The sequence below is a fragment of the Atractosteus spatula genome, chromosome 3 (genome assembly GCF_055471065.1).
Source record: "Atractosteus spatula isolate fAtrSpa1 chromosome 3, fAtrSpa1.hap1, whole genome shotgun sequence".
NCBI classification, from domain to species: Eukaryota; Metazoa; Chordata; class Actinopteri; order Semionotiformes; family Lepisosteidae; genus Atractosteus; species Atractosteus spatula.
The window spans coordinates 61758475-61779929 of NC_142708.1; the positions used below are offsets into that span (position 1 = coordinate 61758475).

Genomic DNA, 21455 nt, shown 5'->3' on the forward strand with positions numbered 1-21455 from the left:
GCTGCAGAAAAATTAAGGGAAATATATTTCCAAGGGGATGGGGTGCAGGATTTGGAATGGAAAAGGTTGAGACAATTTTGTAGACTGACAGAGAACTGTAACTTGGCACTATTGTTGAGAAAACAACTGAAAAAGGGCACTAACATCAACATAGCAAGAATTGACATCATTCTGTGTCGCTGAAGCTTGATGATCAGTGCTTTTAGTGGTATTGTGATATGTGTTGTGCTTATCATAAAAAAATAGTTTGCATCTAAGGGGTCTGCACTCCAGAGTAGATGCTTCTAAATAAAGGCCTTCTGCGGGTTATACTTTGTATGAGTCCAGTAACAAGGATCACAGACAATTCATTAATATAGATAAGATTCTAACCATTTGGGTGTCCCTAGAGTTTTCCAAAGCACATAATTAAAAGAGGATGTGCTAAAACTACAGAGGCCTATAAGACAGGCTGCAGATGTCACAGAGATCGTTACAGGTACATTACAAAGCAGAGCAAATATTCCTTTTGAGCTAAACGTAGGCACTAGCTACTGTTTGTGTCCTCGTATTGTCATTTGTTTATTTTGGATTTATTGTGATAAATGTGTTTTAAAAAGCCTGCAGCAGTTAGTACAGATGTAAAAATGATATTTACCTCCATACTGTCTGGGCTAGATTCCCATTGTGTGAACAAGCTGTAGTAGTGAGGCATACTGTGCATCTCAGGTCATAAATAATTTGTCAGCCAGAATTTCCAGGCTTTTAACAACAAAAAAATCAATTCAAAGGGACTTTCAGCTGGGTGTTGAAAGGGTTAAATGCTTGCCAGGTAATCTCCACTCAGGGGGAGGGAATAACTTCATGAAACAGCAGTACAGTGACTTTTACGAATAGTGTAACAGTGTCAACTGTCATGATGCAACGTTGGCCTGACTGCACTCATTCTGTTTTTGTTTTCAAAGTTCCATCGGAGCCTGTGAAGAATCTGAAGGCAGAACCACGCTCTGCAAATGAGGTGCTGCTGCAGTGGGAGGACATTCCTCTGGAGAAAAAACACGGATTCATCAAAGGATTCATCATTTATGCTTCGAACAAGACAGGACGCTCCATTATAGCCGGTGACTAAACTTTATATAATTGAGACATTTTTATAGCGCCCTTCTATAGCAGAGGCTTAGACAATGAGAGACAATAAAAGACTGCCCCAATACACAGTGAAATCACCCAGTTGTTTCACATCACTTGCTCACATCTTTGGCATAAATATTGAATTACCCGTCTGTACAAGCGTCTGTGTCAGACTGCATGAAACACAAGGCCACACTGCAGGATAATTCAATGCTTGTGTGCTCAGACAAGGAAGCTCTCCTCCACTGTACAGGAGCAGGTCGTTGGTGTGAAGTACCATTGACCATACAGAAGAGATACGATAGTCTGCATAAAGACATTTATTAAAAATCCCCATCAAGAATACGATCTTAAAAAGAATGCTTTTAATGCAGCAGGAAGAATGAGTGAAAGTTTGGGAGTTGCGTAACTTCATTTCGTTGTTGTCTTCTTAGCATTTGAACAAACTGTAAACAAAAAGTTAATCAAAGGTCTTACAAAATGAAAAAAATTTAAAATGATTAAAGTGCCTGTAACAAATGTTGTTTTTGGTTAAGAGCCTCTTTCTCTTTGTTGGACATTAGCAAATATCACCAATCCAGATGCAAGAAGCTACGTGTTGAAAAGACTGCGCGGTTCTGTATACAACTTCACAGTAAAGGCCTATACAGCTGCAGGGGAGGATGATGGAGGAGCCACCGTTTCTGTATTCATGCCCGGCCCAAGTAAGTCATTTCACTCCTTTTGTGAAACCGGGAGAAACTTTCATTGTCAGCATGAGATGGTTTTACAAATACTCCCTTCCTGCAAAAATCAGTTAATCAGAAAGCACTTACGTCTACCCCCTCCTCCTCCCCTTTCCCTGCGTTTTTGTTTCTTGCTTTGGAGCAGAAAAAATTCTTGGCAGGACAGTTGTCAGAGCTTTTGTTCAGTGCTTCTTTCCACTCCATTTCAAAGCAGCATTTAGTGGAGAAGGGAATATTTTGCCTTTTCTTACCTACTCTGAAAGACCAGCACATTTAACATTTATAGGTTTCATAAGTTGTGTTCAGAGACCTGGATTGAGTTTCTGTGCTGTAAAAATCTCTGAAGATCTTGTGTCTTGGGAGTCTCTTCTGCATGCAGACTGCACAAAAGACATACAGGATTTCAGCAACTCTGCATCACGTGACTGATGCCAACTCGCAGGACAGGCTGCAGGCCTCACCACACAGAATTCCTGGATTGGTTCCTCTGCATGTGCGGTCTGTCAGCAGCTGAAGTTAGCAAACATCCAAGTTTCTCTCCTTGTCTTTCAGCTGACGGATTAATTGCCATCATCCTCATCTCTCTGGGGGTAATGGCCGTCTCCTCCATTCTCCTCACTGTCGTCTGCTACAAAAAGAGGAACTGGTATGATGCTTATTTTTGTTTGTTTTGCACACTTGCTGGCCCAACTGCAGAGCATGGTTTTGATGGGTGCTGTGCTCATTTTAAACATAAATTCACATGTGCTGACACAGCACAGCAGAGCGGAGCGGAAGATGACATGGTGTTTTTGGGCATGTGCACCATGCAGTGCATGATGCAGGCAATTGTTGGAGAATCATTTTGGGACAAATTAGACAAATCAGCTGTTTTGAAGGGAGCATCAGGCTCTGATCATGACACTCGTGCAAAAGGATGAATGCCAGACACATGTGAAGTGTGTTGACCACAGCATTACTCCAGTCTCTTAGCCAGGCAGCAGAGTGTGAGGCATTTTTAACATTCCACTTGCTGAGCACCAGCCTCCACTTAAAGCCTTAAGCCTCTGTCAAATAAATCTACATATCCTTAATGTGGGGTCTTTGCATTTTTTATGATGTCTTTGGTATTTTTTTTAAAATAATTTTTAGCTGTCTTCATGAAACATCCCTCAATGGTAGAAGTTCGAGGTATACCAACATTTTTGTGATGCGTGATGTGAGAAAACAAGTTAACACTAGAGTTTCACAACACTGTACCCCTTTACTTCTTCTGTGTGCATAGTGTACAGGAAAGGTTACAAATGAGAGGAGGCTGTTTTGCCCATCCAGTTAGTTTGATCAAGCGTCTCATCCAGCTGTTACTTGAAAGGCCGGGGAATGGGCTTCAGCAGTGTTGCACTTCCACGTTGCTACTTGTACATCATCTGGTTCATGATTCACTGTTGGTTTGTCAAACAAGGTGACCAATGCTTTGATGTTTTGAAAAGGCACTCATGGCTTCTTTCTCTGTTCTAGGGTGATGCAGACATTCTATCCTGACATCCCCAAACCTGAGATCAGGGGTGAACAGTGGATTCCTGGAGAGGTAACTTCTTATATCTATATATCTTTGTCACTGTTGGGTTCTCTGTGTTATGGTCTGTTACAGGGCTAGCCCAGCTCATTCCCGCTGCTTCAGTCCCAGAGCTAACAGCTAGCTCTGTGAATCTGCCTTCTTAGGTTTATAGTTTCACCTGAGCTAGACTGTTTTAATTTCTTTGCGAAGTTTGCTTTTAAAGACTTTTGCTTGTGTTTTATTACAGCCTTAAAATCACATAACTTATGCAATAAAAATGCATATGCATGTTAGATTTAAAATCTTTTTCTGGAGCACTGCTGTTTTGTCTTATAAACCAGATGAACAGTAGGTGGCAGCAGTGTCTTGGGGTTTCTGGCTCACATTTCTAAGCTGACAGTGCCATGTAATGCGCATAATACAAAAATATTTTTTTGCCCAAATATAATATTGTTAGATATTATGGAATCGATGAATCAGTCAAAAATTTCTGATATCTGGATGAGTGGCAAATCTTCTATAGTATACAGCACATTACTTAGAATGACTTCAGACTGGACCATTTGTTTAACTACAGTTTTCACTCCTAGGAGTAACTAAAAAAACTTTTTAGTTTTTTTTAACATATTTCTGGACAATTCACAATTTGTTCTAATTTAGAAGATTGTGAAGCCCCTGTTAGAAATGAAGAGCTTATTGTTCCATTGCCTCAGAGTTTAATGTCAAGTGAGAGCATAGACTTTCACCGGGTCACCAAGTACAGTTCTGTCTGTGAATGCTCAGAAGGTCCAGATTGCAAACTCCAGTCAACTAGTCCTGGAAATAACATGTTGGGCATCACTGCACTGTAGGATGTACTCTTAGAAAGTGTCCTTTGGATAAGGTGTTAATCCCATTTCTTTGCTCTTTGGTCACTTAGGGGCCCACGACCCTGTTTGCAAGAGTAGAGGTGTAAAACCAGTGTTCTGGTTAAAACTGTACAGTCTGGCTCCTGTATGTAAACAGCTTGAATGTCCTTTGGGATGAAAGTGCTCTATATTTTGAAAGTGCAATTAATTCTAATAATAATGAGATCATAGTGTAATCGTTAATAACGTCATACGATGATACTTCTTTGGGCTTTTTCGGCGAGTTTGGCTTTTCAATGTTGTTGGTGTATTTCAGGGAACTTTCGTGAACCCGCCCATGAACGTGGACGCTTGTGACACCAGCCACGTGTGCGTCGTCGGAGACGTGCTGGTGGAACAGAAGGAGAGCGACAGCGAGGAGCCCGTGGTGGATGACAACGACACGGGCTGCAGCAGCCAGACTATTCTCAACTACTACGGGCAGGTTTACAACGGCGGCGCGGGCATGAGCACCTCTGGCAGCTCCCTGGAGTCCAACAGCACGGAGGTGACCTACACGAACATTCAGCCCTCCTCCTCCGCGTCCGCCAGCTCCGGCTACCAGCCCCAGATGACCCGGGGCCCAGATCCCGAGGAGCTCGGCCCGCCGCTCGCCATGCCGCTCATCTGCGACCCAGCGGGCTACCAGCCGCAGGCCAACCCCAAAGACTGGACCGTGGAGTCTCCCGGGCCTGCCAGCCTCAACAGCTCGCTGGGCAGCCCCACCTCCATCAACTCTACCCAGTTCCTGCTGCCCGACCAGGGCCCCGAGGACAGCCAGGAGCCGCAGTTCAGCACCTGGTTTCACAACTTCCTCTCCATGAAACGGTAGTGCCCAGCCTCGCCCCACACCTCAAGTACTGACCAACTGGCCACACAAGGACTAAGAAATGACCACACCACAGGGGCAGGAATAACTGTTTCTTTGTTGTTCTAATTAAGATAGTTCAGTACTACGGATGGAAATCCTTTGGTGATTCATAAAAGCCCTTACATAGGAGACTTACCTGCTGCATAAGTGTGTACTGCGTATTGGGAAACATAAGAGGATTGTTACTGACATGACTGTTGGCTCTGCAGGAGGCCAGCATTGTGATTTAACCTGGCAAACATTTTGAAAGGAGAAGGGGGAAAAATAGAGAAAAGTCCAACAAAAAACTGCAGATCACTCACATGTATTTGTGTTGCTAAAAGCATCTTCGTTAATACCAAAGAGTAACTAAGACTGCACTAAGTCACAGCCACTGAGTAGCTACTTACCTTGATAACACTATGATGCAACATGGAAAAGAAGTTCATTGCTGCCTTAAAATACAAAAACTAACCCTGAGAAAAATGGTCTTAAATCTTTGTTTTTTTTAACAGGCTGGCAGCTTTTCTGTCATCTTTCCATATTTTAAATCGCTGTAAAGTTTTAGAAAGTGTTATTTTTTAATTCAATTTTTATTTCAAGGCTTCATTCCTGCCAGTGTTTACACTAGAAAAGTCCAACAGTTGAAGAAACCACGTTGATCAAATCCGGTGAGATCCACTATCGTTTCAAACACATTTCAGCGCAAGAATAGAGAATTTGTTTACCATCCTGCAGGAGCCTCTGTGAGAGTTCAAAGTTTGAAACATGATGAAGTACAGCAGTTGTTTTACAAGTCTCTAATGATTCAAAATTTACAGCCTGAAACAGACATCCTTCATATCACTAGATAAATCATGCCCTGCTTTTAGTAAAAATTTAAATATTATGGTATTATTTCAAACAGTGATCACCTTTCAGTATTACCAAAGAGAATTAGTGCTTTTAAACATTTCAGTTAGATCACGTTTTCTTCTCAAAGTCTCAAAAAGTATTCAACAGCAACCTATTACTAGGTCATTGACATTTTGACACACAAAGAAAGGCCATTACAATGTAATTGTCTTTAAACAGGTTAGGCTGCTAGAATGGATTTTTTTTTTCACAGTTGTCAGAGCCAAAATAGACAAAGTAGTATTTCAGTGTATTTCCAGTACTGATGCTCTTTCACCTTCTATGATTGTTTTTACAATGTATGCCTCTTTTAATATATGATACACACAGATTAGCTCCAAAACATTTAAAAGTCACATTAGTAATGTAAATGTGTTTTTTTTGTATTCCTATTCTGGAGTCCAAATGCTTTCATGTAGTAATTTACATTCAGTAGCATTGTCTGAAAATAGAATGGCCTTCTGTTCTGCTCCTTGTTAACAAATCTGCATTGTCAGACTGTATTGAGACCCAAAAGATCTACATCTTATGGATTTTGAGATGTCAATGTTGGGTTCCTCAGGGAGTGTTTATCTTTTCATTGGATTTGCTGTTCTGTTCAGTTGTTTCTGGCAGAGTCTTCCTCATTCTGGCCTTGTGGTTAAATCAATGAGGTCCCCTTCGTAGGACCCAACACTGTGAACGCTTCAACTCAACACCTTCTGAAGGGAGAAGACTCTTCAAGTGGAGAGAAGGACATTGCTTCATTTGTTGTGTCACTTCTCAGGCTTTGATTGTTGATCAGGTGTACGATTCTGGGTATGCTTCTTCAAGTGGAACGTTAAAAAGTGGTCAAAGTCCTCCGCACACATTCCTGCTGTTCTGAATTGGACTGCCTGCCTCATACCAAACTGGACCTCTGCTGGACACAGCTTTTGTGAGGGACAAGTTCACAGACAATTTGAAGGAATGCTCTGAAAATGACATTTCTTATGTTTTCAGCATCCTTCCCAGCCCTGAACATTTTAAACTTTTTTCTTCCTTTTCTGGCTGACAAGTTCAGCCGCAACAGCAACAGACAAAGCTAAGAAACTGCTCACATCCGTTTATCCTCATGGACTTAAAGAAAGCTGTGAACTCAGAACTCCACCTCTTATGAGGAATGGTGGTTTGCAAACTGGATGTCCTGAGGGACGTATAATTTAACAGATCGCCTGGTGGGAGAAGCGTGTTGCTTTGAACAATGTGCACCTCCACAGCGATGAAACTATGGCCATTATTGCTGCTTTCTGTAGCACATTTTTCAAGTTGTACACTACATTTTACATAGAGGAAAACATGCATTAAGCTGTGGAGGTCAACTAAATCCAATTGCTTTTGTGTTTGTGCATTTTTTAAAGTAATTTGAATGAGTAATAAGTATAATTAAAAATGAAACCCTTTAGTTTACTGCCCGGCTCTTGATGTGTCTGAAGTGTAGGCTTCCTTTTGATCTTGTCTTAATTCAAACTGGGCCCCAAAGACCACAATGCAAGCTTTGCACATATCAGAATGTTTTCTGGTGCTGTAATGTCAATGTCTTTGTCAACGCAGGCCATTAAGTACTATGCAAGGCTGCAGTCTACACTATCACATTCATGTTAAAGCTTCCCAGAATCATTGATTGCTCTAGTAGACAATTTGTTTGAAGTGTACTTCTGACTCCTATTAGAACCCTTGGGCATTGAAGATTTGGCTGTGCTTTTCAAACACCGCAAAGTTTTGCACAATAACAATGCTTTCAGTTTTTAAAACCACCAAGTAAACCACGTAAGAACTGAAGAATTCCATTATCACAATCACTTTCAAATTAGTATATTGCAATTCGTATTATGTCTAATCTCCAAATAGCTTGTTGGCTCTTCATTTTATTTTTAACTCATTTTAGTGTCAAAAGGGAGTGTATGTAGTAAATGTTTTTTTATATGTATTGACACAATAGGATTATATAGCTTATGTAAACACTACTTCAGAGCCTGTGCATGGCCTACCATATTAATCTTTACCATTTTATGCAAGCTAATGTCTAATTATCAAAAGAAAGTCATTGAATAACTCTAAAGCATTTCACAGACAGCACACTAATGAAATTAAAGAGCTTTGTAGTGTGTGATGATGTGTAACAATGCAATGGACTTTACTAATCCAAACAAAATAATGTTTGGATGATGTATTCATTACTGTAAATCACTGTTAGTGTTTAACCAATATAACATTAGAAGGGTGAGCACTTTATTGTACAATATAGGATATCATTCAAACCAATTTATTAAATAGTTTAATTTGCATACAAACTAAATTTTCTGCATTGCTTTTCTGATGAACACTACAGTTAAATGCATCTTTTATCCACAAAATTATTCTGAATGTTATTAAAACAGTATTGATATTTTGGGGGGATTTCTCTGTACCAAGGATAAGCAAAACATTTTCAGTGTAATCAAGACTGTTAGTCTTTATTGACTGTTTTTGTATTGGCAACATAATATTGCTACATCCCTTATTTGAAGTAAAACAAATGTTGCTTGTTGTCGAACTGTTACATTTTCCAGAAAATCGTATTTGCTTGTTGGCATTTTTGAAATATAGTATTAACTTTAATTTTAGTGCCTTATACAAAAACAAGTTGAACTTTGTTTATTAAAGGTCTACCAGCTATCAAATGAAAAGTGTGTAACGCTTATATGTACAGTAAGTTTCCATTTCCTTATGTCCTGTGTCACTTCTGTGCTAGGTTGCATATTTGAAGGCTTTGTAAATATGTAAATAACCAAGAACTGCAGTTGTGTAGCTTAGCATGTTATAACTTTACTGAGACATTAGAAGATAGTCTGGCATCAGTTCTGCTCCACATGGAAACACTGCAGACCAGAGCAGAGATGACACTTATTTGTCACTGCCAATAGGCATGATATAGCTCTGTAGATGTCTACGTGTTTGTAAATTATTCAAATTCACCTCTTGTAACATGTTTCAAAAGCCCCAGGGCTCATCATCACAGGTGTCAGTGATCACGCTGTTTATATTCAGACTCTCAGAGTGGTTAGCCATTTCACTATGTAAGCACCTGCAATAATCACTTCATGGCAAAAGTCCCCTTTTTGACTTGAATTTCCAAATAAAGCCGTAAAGGAGAAAGAGATCATGAATCTTTATTGTGATGTGGTTTTAAGGAGCGCACGGAAGAGGCATTCAATTTATACTTTGCCTTTGTTTCATGTGCTGTATTTGATATTGTTACTCAGAGACATCAGCCTTTCAGTAAAGCGCTGATCTTTCGCTTTGTGGAGTGTGAACGTAGTATGGGATGCTATTTCACTGCAGAAAAAAGGAACAATAAAGCACACCCATAGATTATCGAAATGGTGTCCAGTAAAAAAAATCAATGTATAATCATCCAAAGACGGAGTATGCTCTCTACGCAAAAAACATCTCGGTAAACTCAAGCCTTCATCTGTATAGATGCAGCTGGTTGATTCTACTATTCTTAACATTTTTCTTAGAAATAAGAAAAAATGAGAATATTGTTGCTAACGGTCTCTTGGTCTCTGCTACAACTATAATTGTAGTATAATGTACCCTGCAACCACTGACACCCATAAGGCTACCCAGAAAAATCAAAAGGTTTTATTTTTCAACCAACTGCAAATGACATACCCAGTACCTGGTTTAGCTTTAGAGTATATCAGAATTCTGGATGTTCCATGCTAAAAATGAATAAGTGAAGTATTTTATTATTCAAACTGGTTGCCATTAAACTTGTCTTGTACAAAGGTTTTTCAACACTTCTTAAGGTGGAAACACTAATCTGAGCTCATGAATTCAAAATGTTTTCATTTAGTGCTGCAACTCTGTTTTTTTTGGGCTGTAACCCATAGACGCTAGGTGTTGACATTGGAAAAGTATGGTAGTGTGAGTTCCTGGTAGTGTGGAGGCCAGTCAATACCAGTCAATATGTGCACATTCGGGTACAGGGTTTGTAATATGCAATTAAAAGCTGGATCCACAACACATCCATGCATCCAGGCACATTCATGCCTTGCATAAAAAAAAAATCTTGTGAATATATGTGAACAGAATCCTCAAACGAGTTTGGACCCTTGACAAGTATAAACAACACGGGAGCAAGGTTTGCACGAGAATAACCAACCTTTTCTACTGCACATTCTTTGTTTTGACAAAGTTGTTTGACTCTTCAAGTCATGAGGTATTCTGAAAGATTACCTCCATAATTCACCTGCTTCAGGGGGAGGTGTGTGCAGTAATCCTTAATAATGATCCATTATAGCTTTCTTCAATGCCCAGAAATATGTCACGCAAGGAAGTGTCATTACCCTAGCTCTATTTTCAACAATTCTGGGGGTCATTCTCTCTTTGATTCCAGACACGTTTCCTGCTGGAGTTTAGCTGATTTATTAAATGGATGATAAATTAATCTCCACCAGATGGTCCAAAACTAAAACCATCCTGACTTCAGTAATCAAACCCCAGTAGGCTGATGATGTTTCAGTGGATCGCCCAACAATTGTTTTGAAGCATTCAGGTGACTGACGTCATCTCTCAGCAAGTTCCAAATGCACTTGCCCCAACATTACATTCTTCAAGTTTCCAGTAGAGTCCTACCCAGAACCCTAGACGTCATCTTTCAGAGAAGATTAGGATAAATCCAGTATAATCTAAAATCTACAAGTGCAGCATTTGGTCAAGTGCAGGTGAATCATGACATCAACACTGAAACAAGGAACACGTAACAGGTTTATTCCATGCCGAAAAGAGAAGAGAGAAACCGTGTCGGCTGTGAAAATTCAATTTTATCGTAAGACATCCCTCGTGAAGATACGCCAACCAGCCGTATAACTACTGTACGTATCATGGGTATGTCTGCAAACCACTGAAAAGCAAGACCAACAATGGGAGCAGCTAACAGCAGTTTAAGGCAGTCTACAGTACTGTACATGTCACTACTGTTAAAATGTCTTGAAATTTTGTATTACCTTTTTTAATCTACGGTACCGTATGAATGCTTTGGATAAATTCCAAGATATATGACAAAAAATAAACTATTAATAAAAAGGTCAAGTAAAAAATAGTTAACCAGGTAGGTACTTGCATGGTTAGCATTCTCATAATAAAAGTGAAACTAAGACTGAGCTACAAAATACACATTTAATGTTTTGTGAATGTTGGAAAACAAGCTTTTGATATTTAATACTTCTGAAATGTCTTGGTTCAATAAAACACACTGACTCCAAAGACACTGACTGTTGAAACTTGACCTTTTATTGACATTTACTGAACCTATTTTCTGCTGGCCTCTTCTGTTAATGGCCTTTGTATAAACTATTCAAATTAACCCTCTCCCTGTATGTACTCTTTAATCATCGGTATCCTGGGTCTGCACTCTTCATCATATCAAGCTCTTTCTCAACACTGTGAGTGTTTACTGACTCCTCATTTAGAAGACAATACCGTGAATACTGTGGCAGGTTTATGTGTAGCTGAACACTAGACGGAAGCAATGTCAGCACCAATGCACAAAGTGCTCAGAAATGTCCAGTTAGTTTTTATCTTTTTTTGTCTGCTCAAGTTGCCTGCGTTAGATCTCCAGAATTCTGGCCTTGAAACAGTGAGACAATCTGCATTTCATTTGAATAGTCCTGATACAAGATAGTGTGCACAGATATAGACAGACATCTAAAAATGGCAAGAAATGATACTGTATGAGTAACAATTTTTACTTATACCCCACTGACTTTGTCACCGTGCCTTCTAAGACTTTGTCAGGTTATCCACTGTTAACAAAACTGATGGAAAAAAAATGTTTTATTAAATATGTTGGTTTATTTACTTAAAACTGAAGGGCATCATAAATTTACATCTTCAAGAATAGACATAATTTACAAAATTCTGTGCTAAGGGTAAGAGGAATGGACAGGGATCACAATTATACAGAGAAAGACAACGTAGACTGCAAACTAAAAAAGTATTGTAATGATGCTATATTTAATAACACAACAAAAGAAAATGCAATTTCTCATATTATCTCATCTCTATTAGTGCTAAAATGCTGGGTATTCTGACTTAGAAAGCTTTCTCGGAGGGTGTGCATTGACAGATCAACAAGTTTCACTGTCTTCACAAAAAAGCCTGAATATGACCAGATGAAGGAAGGCAGTGTTTGGTCAATCGTTTTGTTATTATTTCAATTGTTTCATAACACTTAAATGTTTCCAATAGGGTCTTCCCTGTATTAATCGGGAATAAATGTTGACAACATTATTAGCGTACATATTCACTTCCAGAGGAAATATAATGTTTCCTACCACAGCATATTACAAATCATACTCGGCAATGACTACATTAATTAGCAAAACAACCGTAACAGACCTTAGCCATTACTGTACCTTTACTCACAGCTGATTAACATGTAGTTAAGATGCTGCTTAAATGTTACATGTAAATGCTACATTTGTTGGTCTATTTGATACCAAGTATTACTGTATAATGTCAAAGCACACATTCTAACTCTCCACTCTAACTACTGTACATCAAGCCGTACTCAACAGCTCCAGTATGGCAAAATAATCCATTATTAGGAAACTGCCCTCCTTCTTTCCAGTGTGCAGCCTGCCATGGTTTGTAAGACAAGACAAACTTTTTAATCCGTTGCTGTTTAATCAATGCAGTTTGTGAATTTGGCACCACCAGAATTTGGCATGGCTGAGTGTATTACTTGGGCTCATATGTGGCAGTCTGTATGTAACATTGTGCATTTCTTTAAGAACTGAGTTAGAGTCCTTTAAAATAAATGTGTCTAACCTTTGTAGCATTGGGGTCACCCACAAGCTGATTTAATCAAAAGGATAATTGCTGTAAAAGGTGTCTAACCCAATGCAGTTACACTGTGCTATCATTTTGACTTCAAATAGAGTGCATAAAGAAGACGGATGCTGAGGGCCCTCACAGGTTGGAACCTGTGCTCCATATCATTCCCTGACTGCAATGGGATTCCCTGAGCCTTGGTGCACAGCTGGCAGATACCATCAGGATAGGGAGGGCATTAGTCATCTAGGACTCTTCTCAACTTCAAACACAACAGCAACTCCTGGAGAATGCCTAGTGCCAACCCCTGAGGCATGCTGGATGCCTATGAGTCTGCACTGACATCAATCAGAGCTACCTTGTCCTTCTAGTCAGCGAAGACCTTTCCTGACCTGACCTGGAGCCCACAGCATGTCAAAAGGTGATAGGCCCTGTCTGATGAGCATGTCTTAGCAGATGCCCATTCTCCAGGTGAGGTACGCAGCAATCCCAAGTAAAGAGTCACATCCCATCCCAAACTGGGTGGACATAAAATGGGAAAAAATAAACTAGCCAAATCACCAGAAATGAGCCCAGTTTAATCATAGAAAATAACCATGTATCTGAATGGAGAATTAACTATTAAGCAAGAATGCCTTTGGTTGCTGTATTCGATCAATTGATTGATTTTTTCAGGCCCTGATGAAGATGAACCCAATAGGACTGCTGCTTTTAGTATTAAAGCAGATATGCTTGTCCATGGGGATATATGTAACATGCACAGCCCAGACAAATCGGATACAGTATCACCTCCTGTATGGAGAACCAGTTACTGAAAACAGTCAACTTGACAATCTATACAACAATGGAAGCATAATAACACAACAAAGATTAACCAGGGGGATATATGGCTTCTCACCTACTTGTGCGTTTTTCCTATTGTACAAGTGACACAGCATGTCAGTGTTGATAAACAAATGTTTAGGGCCATTTCCAACTTGCTGAGAGCACGTTCCCAAAAATAGCAGAACATTTGTTTAAAGATAAAAAGAAACTATTTTATATTAATAATATATATTTATATATTATATATAATTATATATAATAATATATTAAATGGGTCTGACAAAGTCAGCATCTTCGCTGTGTTTTTCTTTAGATGGATGTCTGAAAGATGTAAAAACTTGCTTTTGACCAATGTCCCTGACGTAACTGTGGCCTAATGGATCTGTCAACAAAACGAAGCCTGAACTCTCACACACGCTAGCTCGTCCTCTTCCTATTCATCATGCCCTTGCATTTTAGGCTGAGTAGTAGTTCTTGTTTTCAGGATTGCTCCTGTGTTTCTAGTGTTTTTTTTCATTAACATGTGACACAATACAATATCTCTAGATTAGAGAGATTTACAAAACTAAGTAATCAATAAAAATAGCTCATTCATTTTACCTTTCATTTTTTGGTAGTGCTGTACTTCGGAGTACATGCTATAGAAAATGTACCAGAAAAAACACTAAGATTGCGTTCCTCTCCTCAACCTTTTGTTTCTAGCAGTCTCACATTAGCATAAATACGTATCTGGAGGGTTTTGGTATGAAGGTTACCAAGTCCAATGATTGGGATTTCATTTTTGACCTGGTCGGGAAAGTGGCCAACACTTCCTAAATCCACAGGAAGGACCACCAGAACACTTTCCTGAAGGTGGCCCGCTTGCACAGCATGTGGGTTCTTCCAGTCCGGCCTTGAATTACCCCGCTGCTTCATAGTATTCACTGACAGGGTTTTAACTCACGTGTTCTGTGATGCTAACAGGGCACTTGTCGAGGAGAAGAACAAGGGAATGGGGGAATTCTTATTACTTTTACATGGCTAAACGCTGTCCTTCAGAAGCTCGGGGCGAGTCTTCATTCGGGTGACGAAGTGCCTGTGTGTTGCGGCCACTGTGCCTTCGGTCCTTGAGGTCTGTGCCTTCCCCTGTAGCAGAGCCCCTCAGGAACAGGGGGCAGCTCCTACTTGTTCCCACAGGTGTTGATGTTCTTCCCGTCGGCTGCGTCCTCCACTAAGGAGAGGTGGTAGTCCGTGGACAGGGTGAAGTGAGAGATGCAGCCCACAAGGCCTCGCATGTACTGCCGGTTTGTGTGTAGCGCAATCTCCTTCATTCCCCCTGGGAGAAACGAGACAAAGGGGCTCAAACTCAGGCCCGGTCAAGATACCGCCCGCATTCCTCCAGCAGTGCTTTATCAGGAAGACACTCTTTCCTGGAAGAGGTTGCAGCAGCCCAGAACCGATCTGAAAGGGTGGGACGTGAGGCAAGACTATTCCCAGGACAGGACAGATCAGAGGACATGCGTGTGCATGCAGAGACACAGAGAGAGACCCACACACAGACACACACACAGAGAAAAGACTATTGCCAAGATGCGTGCGCACAGAGAGACTCGGAGAGGCACGCAGTGACCAGTCACAAGTAGCAATTAAGCTAGTCAGCATGTTGAGTACATGACCAAAACCCACAGGGAGAAAAGAACACCCCACACTTTTAATTGAATAGAGGGGGGAAAATTATCACAACAAAGCTCTAAATGAAAAAAACCTACTTATTAATGGTGATCCACCCCATTGAAATAAAACTATTGATATTAACTAAACATTCAAAAAGGCAGCTATTGAATTAAAACATTTTAATCATTGTTATAATATCAAACATTTACTAGCTACAAAAAAATTAAAAGTCAGAAGTAGTACTTTACACAAAAATAACCAAATCCTGCTCAGTTCAGCATCAAATATGGAAAGAACATACAGAGCAATAAGAATGACCCTGTACACATGCCTGAATCCTTAATATATATTTTACAGTTTTGCCATGCCTTCTGCATCAGGCCAATCTTGAAGTGCAAGGCCATGTTCTGCACCGTTTGTATTTAAAAAACTGCTCATTATTGTAACGCTGCTCCTATTCCTATGCCACTGTCTTATAATTACACATTAGAGCACTTACCAATATACAGGTCCCCATTGATGTTAAGCTGACGCATCTTGCCTGGTGATTTGCCTGTCTTAGCACCGTAGTCGTCCACTGTGATTTTCCCAGACTGCCCATCTCTGAGAAACAGAGGGGACATTAACAATCTTCCACTGGGCTGAAGTAGCTTTTATCACTCTCAGCCTCTGATAAACTAAAAAAACAACTTAACACTCTTTTCCCAACCCTCCTAAAAAATTCCGGACAAGAAAAGAGCAAATCTTTTGTCTTTAGCCGAATCAATAGGAAACAGTGGCATTCATTTTTTAGTCCCATGAGGTCCAAACACATCCATGTTACAAACCCCCCCCAAAAATAAATATGTGAAGTGACAGCACATGAATTATTTAGCATACAGGTAAAATAAAGCTGATGAATTTATTGCAGATACCTAATTCAGATCAATCAATACTTTTGTTTATTGTTAATGTGGTCCCAAGGAGGTCTTATCTGCACAGTCAGACAGTACTCTGAACACGCAGGAGGACCATGGCTTTCCTCGAGAGGACATACCGAACTGCCTTGACGCGGTGCCAACGGCCATCACTGAAGGATCCATTCACCATCACTGTGGCGACCCCGCTGCCCAGGTTGTAGCTGCAACAGGAAACAGGGAGTTGTGTGCAGGCAGCCTCACCTGACTGATCCTGCTCTCTGACGGGTGTCTCACACTGGCCTGAGGGGCAGCACGCAGTGCCTGCCCCCGAGGTCCCATTTATACACTGTTCACAGCATGTACTGTAACAGAGCACAGGGGCCGTTGGATAAGCAGCTCTAACAAGATTCTCCAAGCAATTTCATTGCTTCTGTATCACCTACAGCTGCTCCCTCAAAACAATGCAGCGAGACCCTGACTCAGAGACGCTTTCTCGCTCTGTGGTCACATTCAGTGTCAATGTGGTTAATGGTCAATAGTTGAAGCCCAAACTCCTATAGGCCCAGTGAGTCACTCATCTGCCATGGAGCAGCTCCAACACATCCTTCTTGGGAATTTATCAACAGAATAAGTTTTCTTCAGAAGATGAAAAACAAAAACTACAGTATACAGTATTTGTGTATGTTTGAGGAGTGCATTGCTCTGGCAAAGGAGGAGGTCTGTGTCTAAAACATGAGAGCTTTGACTTTTCATCTTCCTCAAGATGTACTTTAGGAATGTCTTTAAATACAAATGAAAGGACCACACACAGTGGTTACATAAAATAAGCACATTTTTTGGTGCTTTTTGCAGTCATAAACCCCTAATACAGGAAAACATTGTTTTTATGGTTAGGCTTCTGAACAGAAATGATGATTGAAACAACCTACTGTTTTTTTGCCAGACAACACAGCTCTGTCATTTTAAAATAAGCAGACATGAAACGCAGATCTTACATTATCTGCATTTCATGTCTGTGATGCCTCACCATATACAAAAATGAAGAAGAAAGTACACCCATGTCACATAGCTGGGTCTGGAGCAATAGTGGGGTGTGCTGTAGACATGTGTCCACGCAGAAGAGTGAAAGCATTGCCAGAGAAACAGATATGTCCATTTCGTAGGCAGGCTTTTGTTTTATTATGTAACGGCTGTGACTGTTTTAATAAACTATGAGTTTCAGACAGGAACTATCATTATGCACTGTCTCAGAGCATTGAAATGATGGGGGTTCCCCTGTAAGGGACCCGGGGCATAGCAACCAGGGGTTCAGACTGACCTGAAGACCAGGGCGCCATCTTGCAGTCCGAGGGAGATGTAGTCACTGTTGGGCCTCATGGGGCTCTCGCCTCTCCACAGCAACAGCCCATCCTTCGCCATGCTCTTGAACCTCAGGAACACGTTTGTCCGAGAGCCCGACACCCTGCGAACAACAGCCGTCTGTCACACGCACAGACACTGCAAAATTTCACTCTCTGATCAACTGCCCAGAATTGGGAGTCAGGCCTCAGGTTTGACAAATTTCCTCAGGCTTCCCTAATGTTCACATGTATTCACTGAGGGGAAAGAGCTTTAGAAGCACAAACTGGAAACCAATAATACCAATTTTACCAATAATACCTGGATTATGAGTTTTATGCCAGGTTCACGACAGCAATGAGACAGGAAAGGAACAATTAGGGGCAACCTTATTGCTGTCATGAAAATGCTGTTCATGAATGTATACTGAGAGGCATTATAAACACAATACAGGTGATTAATAGTTACAGTAGACTTGTAACAATAGACAAAGAGATAGGTAACCATGATTTGGCATGTCGGATATGTTTTGAATAACAAATTTGTTTTTTTTTCCAGAGAAACTTTACGTCTTCTTTAGAAAGTGCATACAGTAATGAGGAAACTGTTTCAAGTGCTTATCATCACTGGGATCTAGATGAACAAAATCTACAATACAAAACCTTGAAAATTAACTGACCTTTTCAGGATATCTCTGTTGTCGTAGGTGAGGTAACTGCGGCCAATAAACTGAGGGATCTCAATGGCTTCAGTGACGGCTGTGAAATTAAACAGAGGATGCACTTTCAGAAAACAACCTCTGGGTGGCAGAGCAAGAAAGGTTTTTAAGTGAAGGCTGAACGTGCCTCTACATACCAAAACACTGATATAGCACAAGGAAAAATGTAATATACATAAGGATTTTTTAAGATGGAGCATAAAAAACACAGTTCAAACAATTTCTATAAAAATGAACACACAGCTCAATCAAATATACCAGAGATTTTATACTGATGTACCTCTTTTAATTAATATTTGGGATGCACAAAAAGTTCATTATTTTGAGTTTTCTTGAAGGAATTAAAAGTGTTTGATGGGGCCAATCTGTATTAGATGCATAGATTATCTCAAACTGACTTTGTAATAATACACAAATAATGACAAACTTGCATTTAATGTGGTCCAAAAAAACTCAAACAAAACAAGAAATGAAAACATGAGAAGAATAGGTTTCTTCATTAAAAGGTAAGACTCTTTGAATCAGTCTTATAATGTCTTCAATTCTGAGTGTCCATAACCTCAATCAGTATGGTTCTCTCTGCCTCTCAAAAAAAACAAACAAACCAAATGTTTCATGCAGTTGTTGTGCAATACTGACAGGAAGCAGACTACCAAAAACAAAAATGTTGCATATTCTGGCAACATTCCATGGTAATGCCAGGAATGACTCTTGAAAGAACTGTAGGATAAATTAAGAAACATGCACCTCAACTGGAGCTTCTGCACAGTGACATTTCCACGTGACCTCTGACCTCTCTGGGCTTACTAAGCTCTCAGAGGCAAACAGGATAAGGTCCTGGAATGCACAATTTTCCCTGTCAGAATCCAATTAAACACAGGCAAACAAGAAGTGGTCTTCAACAACCAGCTGCATTTCATCCACAGATCATATTCCAAAAACCAACAAAGGGCACTGCAGGCTTTTTTTTAACTTGTTTTTAACAAAATCTTACTTTCTATTCTATTAGCCTTCTGTCTGTGATATAATCTAGGCATGAAAGCAGCCCACTGTCATCTCATTTTGTATGCAGGAACTTACTGTTCAAGCAATAATTTCCACATTCTTCAGACAGGCAGCAAATAAAGAAAACAGGAGTAAAGATTAGAACGTGATATTACCTGAAGAAACACAATGGTAATATATGACTTAAAACTGGGGCAATGATTATATGCATTATTTATATGGGAAGTGCTCAAATCCATTCACAAACATTGTCAGAAGCATATTTTAAAGTTCACTCACGGAGTATTTATTTTGACAGACTAATTTCTGTATCTGGAGGTTATTCACTATTTTACTGAGGGAAATACACTGATAAACTGCACTTATCTGTCAAAATGACCTCATTTAATTTTATGAGTTACTCAATACACATTCCTCCTTCCATGTGGTAGTTCTAGTAAATTAAAGACACATGGCACAAACACTTAATTCTACACAGCTACAGATTTAAGAGCTGGAAAAGAAGTCTTGCTTTGGACAAGAAGAACCTTGCTTTGATCCCTTGGGTCCACGTTCAGCTTCTGTGATCACACAGGTTTACCTTTCTGGCAGTGCAGCCCGTCGAAGCCCAGTGAGCAGTCGCATTCGTACCCATCTCTCTTGGGTCTGCAGGAGCCACCGTTGGCGCAGGGGTTCCTCACACAGGGGTGAGCGGCGTTCTCCACGTTGACCCCAGAGGCAAAGTCCTTATTCAGCTGGACAGTGCGGTCATTCAGGATGATCTGCAGGGCACAGGGCAAGAGCAGAACGTCAGGAGACTTTAAAACCCCTGTGCTTTTGCTTTCATGTGACGTGGCTTCATCAGAATGAAGTGTTGATATTATGTGGCTGGAGCTGGAGCATATTCATGATTTATACAGCATGTGTGGGCCATGCTTGATTTGGTTAGTCAGCAATGTTATGTGTTTCTTAAATAACTGTTTTTCTTTCTAGACATAGATTGACTACATTGTGATCTCTGGTCTGTATGCCAGAATGGTGACTTTGTCCTGCCTAGCGCAGGCACCAAGAGACCTTATAAAACTTCTGAGGTCCAGGGAGTTCTACGTTAAATACTGTATGATGTCTACCCAAGAAGGTGCAGTCACCTTCACCAAACATCTCGGGTCAAGTCCATAGTGGAATGGTAAAGAAATTCAGCTTTATCATTTATCAATAATGATAAAGCAGTTTTTGAAAATGCATAGTTGGACTTGTGATTCTAGCTACAGATTGGATGCTTATTATGTAAGCTTCATCTTGAGCTTGCATTAAAATAGAAAGCATTTTCTCCAAAAGGAGACCCCATATCTATGAAGGGCTGGGAAGCCTTGATTTCCAATGCAAATGGTGATGTAGTCCCATCAATAAGATCTCAGAAGGCAGAGAAACAAGAAGACTTTGCAGTTCTCTGGGTCTAGAAGCAGGGATCACTGCTCCAAGGCCATGGGGCAGATTTCTGGTCATTACCTTTTGGATACTTCCACTGAAAGGTCTGAGAACAGCTGCTCCCCTCTTGGTGCTGTCGTAGTTTGGGACCCCCCCAATGTAGAGGGGAGTGTTGCACTTGATCTGAGTGAAGGCACCCTACGAGCAAAAAACAGAGCTGTCAGGCCACGTGCAGAGGTTGACCAAGTTCTTGTCCCACAGTCCCTGACCATGTGGTTCTAAAAAATGCAAGATTTTATTTTTTTGGCGAGTGGTTTGCTAAGCTGTCATTTTAACGTTTTGCTTTTGCTGAGGAAGAGTTGATGAGAATGTTAAACTGCACGGACACAACCGCTGATCTTCACATTTATCTTTGCCACACAGTGTTTGACTAGCATGTTCCAAAAGATTTTGCACTTTTATATGTTGTGATTGCACAGAATGTAGTACAGGACCTAGAGGAGTGGTCTGTAATGATCAGGCCAAAATGAAGACAAATATGACAAATATATTGACAGAGCAGTTGAATTTCAAAGGCATGCAGGGTAAAGTAGTAAAAATGCAGGCTACAGTTTGAACATCATACTTTTAAGAAAGTACATTACACTTGTATATTCTAAAAAACAGAAAATATATAGATATTCCAATTTGAAAACAGTGCAATGCTTGATTTGTATGCAGTTTTCTTAAAAAATTGATTCATCATGATTCTACCTGAAGAAAAAATA

General features: G+C 40.3%; 2 protein-coding genes across 3 annotated transcripts in view; one reads left to right on the forward strand and one right to left on the reverse strand.

Annotated features, from left to right (window-relative positions):
* lifra (LIF receptor subunit alpha a) overlaps positions 1 to 9160 on the forward strand; it is a 41491-nt gene extending 32331 nt beyond the window's left edge. For both annotated transcript variants that reach the window (XM_088911544.1, XM_088911545.1), the window contains exons 14-18: positions 945 to 1100; positions 1674 to 1814; positions 2388 to 2481; positions 3333 to 3402; positions 4537 to 9160. In XM_088911544.1, coding sequence (XP_088767670.1) covers positions 945 to 1100; positions 1674 to 1814; positions 2388 to 2481; positions 3333 to 3402; positions 4537 to 5091 — 1016 coding nt within the window. In that variant the 3' untranslated portion in view covers positions 5092 to 9160. The remainder of the gene's footprint in view (positions 1 to 944; positions 1101 to 1673; positions 1815 to 2387; positions 2482 to 3332; positions 3403 to 4536) is intronic.
* Positions 9161 to 14269: 5109 nt separating this feature from the next.
* egflam (EGF-like, fibronectin type III and laminin G domains) overlaps positions 14270 to 21455 on the reverse strand; it is a 54636-nt gene continuing 47450 nt past the window's right edge. Inside the window, exons 17-23 of the mRNA XM_088910828.1 lie at positions 20770 to 20886; positions 19862 to 20042; positions 18238 to 18316; positions 17539 to 17682; positions 16358 to 16441; positions 15821 to 15924; positions 14270 to 14983 (exon numbers count right to left, since the gene is read on the reverse strand). Of these exons, the coding sequence (XP_088766954.1) occupies positions 14829 to 14983; positions 15821 to 15924; positions 16358 to 16441; positions 17539 to 17682; positions 18238 to 18316; positions 19862 to 20042; positions 20770 to 20886 (864 nt within the window). The 3' untranslated portion in view covers positions 14270 to 14828. The remainder of the gene's footprint in view (positions 14984 to 15820; positions 15925 to 16357; positions 16442 to 17538; positions 17683 to 18237; positions 18317 to 19861; positions 20043 to 20769; positions 20887 to 21455) is intronic.